The 14,403-nt window shown below is 51.8% G+C and overlaps 2 protein-coding genes across 7 annotated transcripts in view; one reads left to right on the top strand and one right to left on the bottom strand.

The window, feature by feature from the left end:
* The first annotated feature begins 194 nt into the window (after positions 1–194).
* Positions 195–8,972, top strand: MFSD10 (major facilitator superfamily domain containing 10). 3 transcript variants are annotated; one of them, XM_061553252.1, is made up of 14 exons: positions 195–287; positions 610–735; positions 2,259–2,400; positions 2,541–2,637; positions 2,756–2,859; positions 3,357–3,512; positions 3,604–3,789; positions 6,318–6,426; positions 6,623–6,734; positions 7,006–7,114; positions 7,202–7,292; positions 7,871–7,918; positions 8,018–8,107; positions 8,294–8,972. In XM_061553252.1, the coding sequence occupies exons 3-14, from the start codon at positions 2,260–2,262 to the stop codon at positions 8,401–8,403; spliced, it is 1,353 nt and encodes a 450-aa protein (XP_061409236.1). In that variant the 5' UTR covers positions 195–287; positions 610–735; position 2,259; the 3' UTR covers positions 8,404–8,972. The 3 variants fall into 3 exon arrangements, with proteins under 3 accessions (XP_061409236.1, XP_061409237.1, XP_061409235.1); XM_061553253.1 differs by lacking the exon at positions 610–735 and having other exon boundaries at positions 199–287; XM_061553251.1 differs by lacking the exon at positions 195–287 and having other exon boundaries at positions 374–735.
* ADD1 (adducin 1) overlaps positions 8,743–14,403 on the bottom strand; it is a 23,148-nt gene continuing 17,487 nt past the window's right edge. For 3 of the 4 annotated variants that reach the window (XM_061553247.1, XM_061553249.1, XM_061553248.1), the window contains exons 11-15: positions 13,536–13,661; positions 13,066–13,155; positions 12,795–12,948; positions 12,202–12,279; positions 8,743–10,912 (exon numbers count right to left, since the gene is read on the bottom strand). In XM_061553247.1, the coding sequence (XP_061409231.1) occupies positions 10,515–10,912; positions 12,202–12,279; positions 12,795–12,948; positions 13,066–13,155; positions 13,536–13,661 (846 nt within the window). In that variant the 3' untranslated portion in view covers positions 8,743–10,514. Of the gene's footprint in view, positions 10,913–11,569; positions 11,604–12,201; positions 12,280–12,794; positions 12,949–13,065; positions 13,156–13,535; positions 13,662–14,403 lie in introns of all 4 variants that reach the window. The other variant, XM_061553250.1, reaches the window with a different exon arrangement.

The following is a 14,403-nucleotide window of genomic DNA, read 5'->3' as shown; positions in this document are numbered from 1 at the left end:
ATACAACCAGATTTTTTAAAACGCGTCAGGGGGGGGATGACGTCAATACCCAACAACGCCGGCCGAATATCGCAGCCAGCAGCGGGGTCGTGCCACATGTGGGGGGAGGGGGAGGGGAGGGGAGGGGGTGCGGCGATCGGCACGTGGGGGTGCGGGGAGGGGGGAGGGGGTGCGAGGGGAGGGGTGGAGAGGGGGGGGGGTCGGCACGGGGCTCTGGGTAAGTGCGAGGCGGCGCTCGAGAGAAGCCGTCGGCAAGTCGCACAGTCGCGTCACGCCAAGAAGCCCAGGTAATTGGCGGCTTTGTTGTGAGCCACTGATTGGCTGCGAGTTGTAATTGCCTCGGTGATTGTGCGGGGCTGGGGAACCTGGGGACCCTCCAAGGCACCGGGGGGGGGGGGGTCGCTTGTTCGCGCTCGCGGTTCCAGAGTTTCACCCAAGCAGGGAACTTCCGCGTCGATTATTTGTCGCTGGGACTTCACAGTCGCTCCTCACCACTGTCGCTACATCCGTCTCCGCCGCGATCGCCACACATCAAGGCAGTACCACCCCCACCACCCCCACCCCCACCACCCGCTCCCCCGGACCCTGCCGACCCCGGCGTCGCGATAGGAGCCGGGGTCGGGGTAGCGCGCGCCGACCCGCGACAGAGGCGAGGATAAGAGACTCCCATCCCGGCCTCCCCGCCGCCGCCGACAACTGCCCGGACCGAGACTTGTAGTCGCCACGAGGCTTGAGGTGAGGTGATCGGGCTGAGTGGGGGTTTGGTTGAGGTGAGCGAGTTAAGGCGAGGGTGGTTTGGGGTAAGGGCTTGTATTGAGGCGAGGGTTGAGGTGAGGAATTTGAATGGGATTATGGATTGTGTTGAGGTGAGGGGCTTGAGCTTTCCCAGGTCCACTCTGCTGCCCCATGTCCACTCTGCTGCCCCATGTCCACTCTGCTGCCCCATGTCCACTCTGCTGCCCCATGTCCACTCTGCCTCCCCAGGTCCACTCTGCCTCCCCAGGTCCACTCTGCTGCCCCAGGTCCACTCTGCCTCCCCATGTCCACTCTGCTGCCCCAGGTCCACTCTGCCTCCCCATGTCCACTCTGCTGCCCCATGTCCACTCTGCCTCCCCATGTCCACTCTGCCTCCCCATGTCCACTCTGCCTCCCCATGTCCACTCTGCCTCCCCATGTCCACTCTGCTGCCCCATGTCCACTCTGCCTCCCCATGTCCACTCTGCTGCCCCATGTCCACTCTGCCTCCCCATGTCCACTCTGCCTCCCCATGTCCACTCTGCTGCCCCATGTCCACTCTGCCTCCCCATGTCCACTCTGCTGCCCCATGTCCACTCTGCCTCCCCATGTCCACTCTGCTGCCCCATGTCCACTCTGCCTCCCCATGTCCACTCTGCTGCCCCATGTCCACTCTGCCTCCCCATGTCCACTCTGCCTCCCCATGTCCACTCTGCTGCTCCAGGTCCACTCTGCCTCCCCATGTCCACTCTGCTGCGCCGTCACCGGTGTGGGGTCCATGTGGCCGAGCGTTCAGTCTCCACTCTTGACCGCTGTGCGAGGCAGGAGTCGACAGAACAACAAATTTCCCGCAGAGCAAAGTTTAATTAAGCCCACGGTGGCTAGAAGATGTTAACTACTTCGCCTGGTATACAGGAGGTTGTGGGTTCGATCCCGCCCCTGACGCCTGTTGTATATTTGGAGTTTGCATGTCTCTCTGTGGTCGTGTGGATTTTTTTTCTCCGCGTCCTCCGTTTTTTTTCCTCTACGCTTATAATCAATATCACACGTTTAGAATCAACACGCGTTTCGAGTATCTGGCTGCTATAAAGTTACACATGATAAGCCACTTCGTTGAGCTATGATTTGTGGCCAGGTCGCTTCTGAAAAAGAGCTACACAGCTCAGTGGACCTTACCTGGTCAAAGAAAATTTTTTTTTTTTTTAGTTTAGAACGGGGTGAAGCAACCAGGAAATCTGTGTTTGCACAGAGGCCGCCCTTGGTCCAGGCACGGGCGTGACTCGTCAAGTCTCAATGTGTTTGCTCTGCCGCGCCTCGACTCCGAGAGAGCCCTTGGTGCCGGCTCGGGGAAGCGAGCCCGCACTCGCATTAGCGAGCGTCAGTGATTGTAACATTCGAGGGGACTTGAGCTGGTTGACAAGGGGACACTGGTCCCATGCGCCAGTGATATTTATTGACATTGGCGGGCGAGGAGGGTGAGAGAGCCGTCCTCGTTGCTGTCTGTGCGTGTACCCGCTGGTCAGGATGAAGGGGAACGTGGAGGATCGCTGGGCTGACCGAGTTATCACCGTAGTATTTGTGGCCCTCATTATCGACCTTCTGGGCTTCACGCTCATCCTGCCCCTGCTGCCCTCCCTGCTCGACCACTACGGAAGTGTAGAGCAGGTAACCGCGCCCACCACACCTTTAACCCTTTCAACCGACAGGTGCGCATGCCCTGCCCCTTCTGCACCTTTTGGCACTTGCAATACTGTACCCTCGCCCAGCCCGTGCCCTCACTCTGCCTGTGGGTTGTGTCGCGCCAGGGAGGGTTGCACCAGATACTGCAGGAAGGAGTTGACTGGTTTGCCGATGCTGTTGGGATTCCTGAGCACGAACGCCACAACAGCGTGCTGTTCGGCGGTGAGTGCGCAGACACCCACGTTCACGGCCGGAAGCCATCTCTACGATTCCACACTTGCCCTCTGTATTTGGCATGACCACACTAGCACCACCTGACTGTCCTCGTTTGTGTCGCCAGGGCTAATTGGGTCCCTCTTCTCACTGCTGCAGTTCGTGTCGAGCCCCCTGTTTGGAGCAGCCTCCGACCGCTATGGGCGGCGTTCCATGATGCTGCTCTCCATGGTGCTGTCTCAAACACGATTAATGTTGCTCAGCGCGATGAGTAAACATTTAGAAGTCTTTGCCAAAAGATTTTGAAGATAGGTTGGCATGACTTAGCCGGGAGTCTGCTTTGTTGAGTTAACACTTTGACCTTTGCCATTTACTGATAAACCTTGCCCAGCAGGAGTCGATTGGCCAAACAAACCAAAATAGCATCATCTTCCTAAAAAGGAGTTGAGTTTCATTGAGAATTTCCTGATTAAAACGGCTATTATTATGAAATGTAACTTGTGCTACTATGCACAGAGATGCCATGCGATTGGATATAGTCTGGTTAATTTTTTACTGTAACCATAGGCAGTGGAGTGTTCAAGTATGCCCGTGCGTACACGTGTGGGTGTGTGCATCTACGACTTCAAAACTTCACATTATCTCAGTGTATCTAACCTGGCACAAGCACTGTCAACATCACCGTCACTGAGTGACGATTGGCGGCTGTTGTGTGTGTATACGTACAGGTGGGAATCCTGACATCTTACGGCATCTGGGCCGTGTCTCACAGCTTCGGCCTCTTCCTGGTGTCGCGTGCCCTGGGCGGTGCCAGCAAGGCCAACATCAGCTTGAGCACGGCTATCATTGCTGACCTGCCCCTGCACAAGCGCAGCAAGGGAATGGTAACAAAGTGCAGCCGGACAGGGCAGGCCATTGGAGGACAGTGCAGGAGCCCCTCTTGGTACCCATGTGCGTGTGTTTACGTGTGCACAGGCTTTCGTGGGCGCTGCCTTCTCTATTGGCTTCATGTTCGGGCCGCCGCTGGGGGCTGCGTTGGCAGGCACAGGCAGTCACGGTGCCCTTTTCTTTATGCCGGCGCTGCTCGCTGCCGCCTTCGCCGCCAGTGACATTGTCTTCTTGGCGCTGCTCCTGCCCGAAACCCTGCCGCCCGCTCGGAGGGTAAGTGGTAGGGAGCAGGGACGATGGGAGGTTTGGAGAGAGGAAGGGACGATGGAGAAAGGAGATCCTTCCCAGTCACAATGTGTCCACCAGTGGCAATGCTGCAGGAGGGAAGCATTGCATGGTCTCAAGAATGGATAGGACTAGGCAGTCATATGCCCAGAATGGTCGCACCCAGCTCCCAAGTCCTAAAAAAGACAAATTAGCAAACTGTGAAGGCATTAGGCATGTAACCATGCATCGATGCATTGGTTAAAATTCATTCTTACACTCAATTATTTACCACTTATGTAACTGATATGCAAATGAGGACCTCTCAAACATAAGTAGCCAAAAAATGGACATGTAGAGTCCTAAATGGTGAAATTAGACATGAAATTGGCTTCTCACAGACAACCCCCAGTTTGTCAGATATGTCTCTGTCCTCAGAAATGTAAACACAGGAAGTGATCACAGGCTGGTGAGATGTAAGTCACATGTCAGGTTAAGCCAGAGAGGAGACTGATAATTACAGGCAAAAAACAAAACAGTTATCAAAAATGTAGTTCGTGAGTTAGGATAATTTATTGATATTAAAGAATAGATTGAAAACCCTCAAATAAAATATATTAAATGGCTGTCATGACTTGGCTGCAAGACTTCGTCCTGAAGATAAATAATAGCAAAAACAATTAATGCAGAACAAATTTGCTGAAGGAATATTGCCGGAGGGACATAACTGCAAGACGCAGCTGAATAAAAACTTGATTTGAAGTTTTAGTGACTGCAGGAATTACTATTTGGTTCTTTCGGTAAAGTCACGTATAAAGAAAATAAATTAAATAATAGAGTACGACGTTTCGATTGCAACACAAGCAACTGTTATCAGGTATAACTAAATTTGAGAGGGAGACACACAAGCAGAGAGAGACAAGACAGACACACAGAGAGACACACAACATAGACACACAGAGACCCAATGCCTCTGTGTCGAGGCCTTAAATAGAGAGGGGGGGGGAGGCAGAGAGAGAGGTGGGTCTGCTGGGGCAGCTGCTGGAGCAGAGAAATTAGCATGTCAATTAATCCACCCCGAAGCGACCGAGGGAAAGAAGATCGAATGGCTCTATGAGAGCCTGGTACATTTTAGAGAAATAGTTTGAGAAAACAAATTTTTTTTGGGAAATGTAATGCAATGCTACACAGAGAGTCAGCTAACACACAGTTAACGCATAGCCTGGTTGATTACGATCTCCAAAGATTGCTAAATTTGAAGTTAAGTGTGAAATTTGACAAACAGAGACACAGAGAGAAAACAACTTACATCCTCCCCGTAGAGGTGGTTCAAACTTGATTTGAAGCTTTCGTGACTGCAGGAATTCTCTTTAGTTCTTTCGGTAAAGTCACGTAGAAAGAAAATAAATTAGCCGAATAGTATGTCAAAAGCAAATATTGAAGGTATATTGATAAAAAATGATGAGCGACAGCAAAAGGAACACGTGGAACAAGATGCATTTGAAACATATCTTGTTGACTGTTAAGGAAGTGATTGGGTTTAGGCAGGAAACACCTCTAGAAAAGATGATTGCTGATGGACAAGACTGGTGATGGAATGTGCCTAAAAGGATATAAGTTCACTTGAAGGAGTTACATCAATTATGGCATCAGAGGACTGTGAGGAATGGCGATGGTGTGAGGCAGCGTTACATTTAGGCAAATGTAGCAAACAAAACGGTACACATTTACATAAAAAAGGAATACAATGAAAATGTAAAAAACAGGTCGTAAAATAATATATGCTTGAGTTCAATAATGGCGATAGAATCAGTAGGGGGAGTACTTGTTTGATCCCTGCAAGGCGGCTCCCGCGAGTGATATGGGCAGGAATCGGTTGGTGGTCGGGTGATGAATCAGAATATGTATTTATACTGGAGGAATTCGATGAGCTATAAAGCTTTTTTTTCACGTCCAGTAGGGGCGGGTAAGTACGTTACAATAGAAAAATACGATAGTCGTGCAGGGTACAGGAAAAGGCAAAAAAAATCGCCCAAAAACACACAAATAAAACTAAACCATCCCCATCCTACCAGGCAAAGAAGCAACCTGGCCACAAATGATAGCTCAACAAAGTGGCTTATGAAGCAGTCGGCAGTCACAGGCTTTCGCTACTCTCACTCTCATCCATCCAAACTCGCTTCCCTCACCGAGCATCTCATGCCGTCAGTCTTCTTTATTTAACCAGATAAAATTAACCCGTTAAAGCACATTGCCTCTCTTCAAAATTGGCCACTGTGCAGGTGGCATGCTCCCAATAAACAATCATAAATCTAAAATGAATGAATTGGAAATCAAAGAAATCATTGCCCCTACTGCAAAAACATGACCGTCTAAAAAATAAGTCAAGACCAAGGCTTTTCTGGGCAACCAAGTGGAATAATAATTTTGCCAAGGCAACCTGGGTTATATGAAGATATATCGAATAAACAATATCTTGAGAACATCGTGTGCGTATGCCGAGACGTTCTTAGCCCGCTCCTGCCCGTGACCCCTAGGTCCCATCTGTGCTGTCGGGGATCAAGGGCAGCTCTCATCTCTTCAACCCCGTCGCTCTCTTCCGCTTCTCGGCCGTGCAGGAGACCGGCAGAGAAGCCCCCCACAAAGGTAAGACGCGGCCTCCGTTGGCACAATGCCCGCCCCCCCCTTCCAAAGCCCTTTCTCTGCCTCTTATTGGACTCACAGATCACATGGCAGATCATATGGCAGTTCTAAATTTCGCCGAACGTTCCATGCGGATTTTTGCCAGCATTCATCATTTAAATTGCTCGTAATGAACTAACGTGGTGCCGATTCTTTCCAGATGTGGTGTCGCTGCGGAGGCTTGGGATCATCTACTTCCTGTATATCTTCCTGTACTCAGGGCTCGAGTATAATCTCGGCTTCCTGACGCACACACGCTTCAACTTCACACGGTACCGACACTCACCCACGGCCGTACGACCTCCCGCACTCACCCACACGCCTGTTTCTATCGCAGTGTACCGTTTATTACCTTCGTGTTAATTTCCTGCAGTCGGCTTCATTTCCTTACAATGACAACTTCACATTTATTCTCCAATGTTGCGATTGTATTGTAGTCTCAACGGCCTAGTGCCTACTTAAAATGGACTGACCAAACGCACGCACATCCATCACTGCCCAGCAGGAGGCCAGAGCAGCCGGTGGGATGTTGTTTTCTCCCAGCATGCAGCAGGGCAAGATGCTGTTTGCGGTTGGAGTTGCCATGGTGATCATCCAGGGAGGATACGTGCGAAGACTTCCCCCAGGGAGAGAGATGGCCGTAGTGCAGAGGGTGAGTGTTTATGCGACCGCACACATGTTCCCATGGCGCGTCACTCGCCAACTGCTTTTTTTTAACGCTCCTCCCCATCTGCTTCAGGCGCTGCTGCTGCTCATCCCGGCATTCATCTTGATTGGCTGGGCCCCCACGCTGCCCGTGCTCTACGTCGGGCTGCTGCTCTATGCATTTGGTGAGACCGCACAGCTGTGTACGCCAGTCCGTGTCCCACCCTGACAATGATATACTCAGCATTACAATTGCACCATTATCAGAAGCGAGGAACCTGATAATCCATATCACTTAAGCCAGGGGTCAGCAACCAAAATAAGAGCAGCAATTTTTTTCAAATTCAGTACAAAACTCAATATTTGAAGAGCCGCAATGCATGTGAATATGTACATACGTACACACATACATTATGTTCTGAAGCAGTCTGTAAAGAGCCACATTCAGTTCCGGAGCCGCAGGTTGCAAACTCCTGGCTTAAGCTCACGATGCATTCATGGAATCGTGCAAGAATCCATGTTTATAGATGTGTGTGTGGTATAATGGGTTCACATGGCCTGCAGCTACTCCCATCACCTTTATGTAAAAAAATAAATCTAGAATTCACCAAATCGCCATGGTGAATTGCACCACCACTTCCAGGACCCCACACCCAAGTGCACCTACAAACAACTGTTCTCACCCCGGGTTGGAACTCTCATGCATGTCTCCCAAGTCTCACTGTGTGGTGTGTATCATCTCCCCGTGTGTGCCGTCTTCCAGCCTCGGCCACTGTTGTGCCCTGCCTCACCACTGCTGTTGCTTCCTACGGTGAGCCGAACACACGCACAGACGGGACATGCCACGCCTGCTCTGCCACGTGACACACAGGGACGAGTGGTTTTGCGTTTGGCTGCTGTGCGTGTGCAGGCTCTCCCAGCCAGAAGGGGGTGCTCATGGGCATTCTGCGCAGCCTGGGCTCCCTCGCCAGAGCCCTGGGCCCTGTACTTGCTGCCTCGGGTGAGACTTGCACACGATCACACCTAGCTGTCCAAAGCGCTCCGCATTCCACACATGGCTACCGACAGTCAGAGATGGCGTGCAGCAGCGACAACACAGTGATCTGTGTCATGGGGCGGTGCGTGGTGCCCGTGATGCTGTGTTCCAGTTCCAGCTTCTCGTGTGTGGCTGTGCACGTGTTTGCAGCTTTCTGGGGCACGGGCGCACGTGTGTGCTTCACCACTGGAGCGTTCCTCTTTCTCCTCCCTGTGCTGCTGCTGCGTGGCCTGCACTCTTCTGCCAAGAAATCCAACTGAAGACGCTACCACCCACATCTGCCACAGACTTGCACAACACACGCACACACTCCTGTGGTGACACAGCTGTACCACAACATGATCTGAAGCCTTTAAAAAAAACAGAATCCAAGTAGTAAATGGAGCAGGACGGAGGGGCTGCAGCTGGTAGTCCTAGCCCACGGCAGTGTTGTGTCGTGCCTTTGCTACAGTTGAATTATAAGTGCAGTAACTTTTTTTATGTAACGATACCGTGGCGCCTCTGAGATGGCATCCCGTCAGAGCAGCAGATTCAGTAAATACTCTTCCATAAGTGAGCACGACTGGCACCGAGCTCAGTAGCGATTACCATACATGCAGTACATTTTATTTTGTTTATTTCATACAAGTATAAGCTGTTACAAGTTAATACTTGCTTTTTTATATGTACTATCAATGAGCTACGTAATGAAAAAATGGCATTAGTGCTATGGAGATGAATGTACTGGTCAGTCCTAGACTGAGCGAAGAGACAGCCTGTGCTGACAACTTGGATATTCTAAAACACACTTGTTTATTCCACTCTTAATTAAAACCAGGTTTAAAAACCATTCCAGTCTCAACGAAATGCATATTTGAGTATACCGAGAGCTGCATGTGGCCAAAGGCAGGAAGAATCCAGGTACTTGGGCCTTCTACCAGGCATAGCAGTGGTCCTTGAGTCACATGACCATTGTGGGACTGTAACCCTAAGAATCCCTGGAACTGTGGGATCCGGTCCAATGGGATTGCTGTTCCCATGGACGGAGAAGATTGCCCCTTCAGGAGCAATTCCTCGGCAGCACGACTTCACAGCGCCCAGCATGTGCCACGGTTTCTCTGCCACCGGGTCGTGAGACGCCTACAGGGTCAAGTGCAGCTGTACACACACGATGTCCTCGTGAAAAAACGCCCTTCAGAATATAGTGTCAGGCAATCACAACTTGTGTATGCTAATGACTGTGGTGTACCCATACACACAAACAGGATAGGGTTGATATTAGGGATGAGGTTAGAACTGCTGCATAATGTTTCAGAGAAGCAGTATTTTGCACTGCAGGCTAAGCAGCGCTGGTATAACCTGTGCACATGACAGGGCTGTACAGACTGGTGACACAAGCCTGTCTATCAACAACTCTGTTACTACACAAGTGCAAGCACAGCTGTGCTGTACTGAGTGGCAAATCCAACAATGAGAGGGCAAATGCTTTTTTTCGGCTCAGAACGCAACGAACTCCACCCTACGCTCCCCGCTGCAACAGCAGCCATTGCTGCCCTCCTCGCTGCTCTACACTGCACAGAAATCCTAGTGGTCAACGTGAACACTCTCCTGGCCATTAAATCCACACCCCGGCTGAGGTTTAGCTGTGAATGGCCAGTCTCGATGTTAAAAGTCGTACAACGGATTTTGCAGTAATGTTACGGGTTGCTAAATAAGCAGCATTTTTTAATATTATTAAAAATTCATCTATCCTAGATAGTAATACAAATTTAAAATTAAAGAGAATAAAAATCAAAAATAACTTGACATGAGATGGCTTCTTTTAGGCTACTACGACAGGGGCTGCAGAATTGAGTTGTTTAATTTGGCCTGCTCGGGGCGCCTCCATGCCCGGGCCACTCACTCGTTACCGCACCAGCCGAGAAGGCTGGCACAGGGGGACAGCACCGGATCCCTCTCACCGTTGCCATTCCATGCGGATGAGGGGTCTTGTGGCTCTGGAGCTGCCCCACCAGACCGAGCGCTGCTATGCAGCAGAGTTAAAACCACGAAAGCGCAATCACACTACACAGACGCACAGCTACACGTCACTACACACTACTCAAGGCTCTAACACTGCCTTTCGCTATAAATACCTAATGTTTTTGTCACAGCTTAAAATTGCCAGTTATCAGGATTAAGTAAAACGTAAGCATAACAATGAGTTTCTCTAGGTACAGTACAAAAACATGAGTTAACGTGAGCGTTGTCGCGAACTGCAGTTTTAAAAGAAGCGCAGAGCGATGCGATGATGCTTCCACCCTGGGAGGCGGCGCCTGGCCGTGGGGCACGAGCCCCGTAGGGCACGAGCCCCGTGAACATCGCCTCCCTCACAGGCCGACACACTCACACCTCAGGCCTCGGCCTTCTCCTTCTTCTTGTTCATCTTGGCAAGAAAGGAGGGCGTGCGGAACTTCTTCTTCTTCTTGGAGGGCGACTTGGCCGGGGAGGCCTCAGGGGAGGCCTCCTCGCCAGGGCTGGAGGCACCACCCCCCTCGACCGAAACGCTGCTCAAGCGTTTCGACAGCGCCTCCTCGTCGGTGGCCTCATCGTGCTGGGCAGCAGGCGGCGTGGCCGCCGAGGGCAGAGTGAGGGAGTGCGCCTGGGTGTTGCTGTGAGCTGGCTGTGGCTTTGGCAGGGTGTGAGGCTTGGGATGGAGCTGGGGCTGGAGCTGTTGCTGGGGCTGGGGTTGGGAGTCTCCAGGGGCCTGGGCAGCGTTGGGCTCCCACGCCTCGGAAGGTTTGTCTTGACCTGCATGGGCAGCGCACGCAATTACCATCTCTGTTCGAATGCCTCGAGCCTCTGGCACGAGGGGCAATCGGGAGAGTTTTGAGAACGTGATATTACTGTCAACGCGCATTTTACGATTCAATCACAGTCTTGTTATCACTATATATTTATACCCGGAGATCCCAGGTAAATGCACCTTTGCATTTTGTTCTCAAAACAGTTTGATCACACCTCTTGCCGGATTTTGTTGGGAAATGTAAAATGGTTTCAAGGAAACCTGGTTTGGATATCCCAAGATCACACAGGAATGTAAATTTCAAGTCAAATTTCTGCTCGGCCTTCATTTAAGTGCCACCATCGCCCAAGATTTGTATTGATTTTACAGCTCAGTAAGATGGGGGGGCACGAACCCCCCTGTAGCGTGTGCCGCAAATGCTGGCAAATCACGTGACAGGGCACTGAGGGAGGTCCCGTGGCCAATCCACGCACGGGGGGGGGGGGGGACAGACACACACGTGGATTCTATTCGGCGACGGTGCCATTGTCACATCTCGCTTCACCGTGGGCGGCCCCAGGTAAAAGGAGAGGGGAGGGTTGCTTTGCCCTCCTCGGGCCATAGATTAGCCACTGAACGAGACACATCTTTTGAGAGTAACAAGTGGCACGCGCCATACTTACTACTCCAACAAGAACTCCCTACTGGGCTGTGCTCCTGAGTGCGAGTAGCAAGGCAAGCAAAAGGATGGCGGTTGGAGGGAAGACAAGACAAGCATGGGGGGGCACATCAGAGGTCAGTTTGAGTACGCTCACATCACCGCCATCACAAGCATGCCACCACCGTCACAAGTATACACACATGCTTTAGTAAGGTGCACACCGATCCTGAGGTGTTGAATAACATACAACATCTTGAACCAGCGATGTTCAAACAACAATAATGACGACTCAGGAGTATGTGTGGGGCCCCAGATTTTTGGGAAATTCACAATCGACATTTTTTTTCCATCAGTGGCAATGACAAAATCTGGGGGCCCTTGTGATGAATCAACACATCAAACAAAGAGCTTCACACATCACTGGCACAACACATCACAACCGTCCCTATCAAATGCGTTGTCTGCAATTAGATTGTGCACTTTTGAGAATGGTCAGTGACGAGCGAGAATTTTGCATGTCACAGGCAAGCCGTGTACACGCATGTTGGATGCATGTCGCGGTATGCGTTGGGTATTTGTTGGATTGAGGGTGTGCACTACAAAGGTGTGCGCGGTAGCAAGGCGTGAGGCCGCGTGTGGGCGTGCATGTGGTACCGTCGGCCTGCTTTGGAGGCGTGGCCGGCGGCACCGGGACCTTCTCCTCCCCTTGCTCCTCGTGCCTCTCGTTCAAGTCTGCCAGGCGACACGTCACACGGGGCAAACAAGTGATGCATTAGTTCTGCCATCATCGGCTATTTATTTAACGAATGCTTTTACACGTGACTGTCACACAGTTAGAACGCCAGATATGCAAGGTTTTATTTATTCATCATCGGCTATAATCCACTGCTGGATAAGGATCTCCCCAAGCCACCCCCCTCACAATCCCACGACGTAAAAATCCATCCAGCTCCGACACGGGAACTGATTTGATCACTCCATCTGTGAAGTACGTCCTTTAGAGCTGCGTTTCCCTCATTTAGCTATCACTCCGTCATTCATTTTTGCTACCATTCTTGCTCACGGTGCATCCTGCCCAACACACTCTTTTTTAGCGGCGATTACCATGTGTCTAACGTGTTTTTTTTCTGATCGAGGCATTGCAACGAGTCTCAGTGTCATTCTCAGCATGCACCTCTACGTGCTTTTGTCATCCGTGTGCCTAAATAACCGAGTGGCCATAGCAATGGAGATAATGGGTTTCCCACCTGCGCCGCCAGGTTGCTGCTTGCTTTCCACCTCCCGCCGGTACTCCTCGATCTCGCGCTCGCACGACTTGCGGAAGGGGTTTGGCGGCGCCGTCAGCTTCACGTCAGTTTGAAACTCTTTAACGATGATGGCCTTCGATGCCGCCAGCACCTCCTGCACGCAACAAAGCACCATCAGCAACAACCCCCCCCCCCCCCCCCCATCGTGATCACACGCGAGCAGTGTGAACGTGGCATCACGCATTCAAGAAACCGCAAGCCAGCGCCTGACCTGGCCCTGGGGTCGCTCGATGACGGCACCACACAGGAGCTGGGACTGTGGCCCCGCTGTCTTCACGTCGTGCCGGTAGTGCTCACGGATCTGTATACACGTGCACCGGCGTGGGGTGGGGGGGATGCCCAGTGTGGGAAGTGGGAGATGTTCAACGTTGGGTGTGGGAAAAACAAAGGGACACAACGCTTCACCCAAACTGGCTTTGCAAACAAAGATGTCACGGAGTGCACATGCGTGCAGGACTGCTGGAATATTCACCGACTGTCGTACACACTCGCACACAAAACACAAATTCACATAAACAAGCATACAACAACCACCATTGACCACTTAGCGGTGATGTCACTCGGCTATGGGTTACACTTACCAAAATGACTAGTAAATGCATCACCTGCGTATATGCACGCAGGTACACTGGCATATGCACACAGGCACACGTCCGTGTGTACGTGACAGAGATGGCGTACCTTGTTGCGTGTCTCCAGCACCTCCCGTGGGTCGGTGCCAAGAGGCACAAACATGTTGCTGTCTTCAACCTTGAGGGGGGCACCGCCCCCCCCAGCGCCCTTGGGTGAATCTTCCGCCTTGAGCCACTGTGCGGCAGCCAGGGGGGCGGCTGAGGTGAGCATTACTGCGCACACAAAACAGCGTGCCGTGCGTGCCAAGGGGGGCGTGGGCCCCACCGCCGTGCATCCTGCATGCCTCGTGCTGACCGGCCAACCCTGCACGGAACGAACTTAAACCTCGCTCCACCAGCAGCCATGAGGGCCGACTCCGTCTGGTGATGACTTGCCAATTATTTCGATAATTTCAAAATACAAAGCAACAGGCGAGAAGGAAGCTATTACAGGATTACAATCTCGAGCCATCGTTGCTTTTAGCAAGCATGCACATAAATGAAAGATAATAACAAAAAAACTGAAGTGGTATAGATATTATGATTGTCATGCTGCATTTTATGTGAATACTGAATATAGCTTGGGCTCGCAGTGTCCGGTCAGAGGCACAACGCCTATCGTGCTGCTGAGCGCGCATTACAGCGCCCCGAGACGACGTCCCCACTACTTAAACGGCTTCGAGCACCTGCAAAACACGGCGCGCGTTAGAACACGCGGCACAGCAACGCATCATCGGACGTCGGCGAACTGCACCGACGGTAATAACGAGCACAGCGACACCCATGCAGGGAAGAGGCGGGGGGCAACACGGCCACCATGCAACCCCACCCCCCCCCTCGGCCCCGCCCACGCGTGCAGGCCCTGCCCTCGCCCCCCTGGCCACGTGCTCGGGCCCGTGCGTGCGGTGGTTATCTCTGCCCGATTTTTTTCTAACAAG

The sequence above is a fragment of the Lethenteron reissneri genome, chromosome 17 (assembly GCF_015708825.2).
Source record: "Lethenteron reissneri isolate LAM-NWPU_2019-01 chromosome 17, ASM1570882v1, whole genome shotgun sequence".
NCBI lineage: Eukaryota > Metazoa > Chordata > Hyperoartia > Petromyzontiformes > Petromyzontidae > Lethenteron > Lethenteron reissneri.
Note: the sequence above shows the minus strand (reverse complement) of the source record. Positions and strands in the feature narration are given on the sequence as shown.

Excerpts from the sequence above, each read along its gene's own strand:
- MFSD10 (XM_061553252.1), top strand. The coding sequence starts at position 2,260 with ATGAAGGGGAACGTGGAGGATCGCTGGGCTGACCGAGTTATCACCGTA. Across the intron at positions 2,860-3,356 it reads CCATGATGCTGCTCTCCATG|GTGGGAATCCTGACATCTTA; the intron begins GTGCTGTCTCAA and ends GTATACGTACAG. Across the intron at positions 6,427-6,622 it reads CAGAGAAGCCCCCCACAAAG|ATGTGGTGTCGCTGCGGAGG; the intron begins GTAAGACGCGGC and ends GATTCTTTCCAG.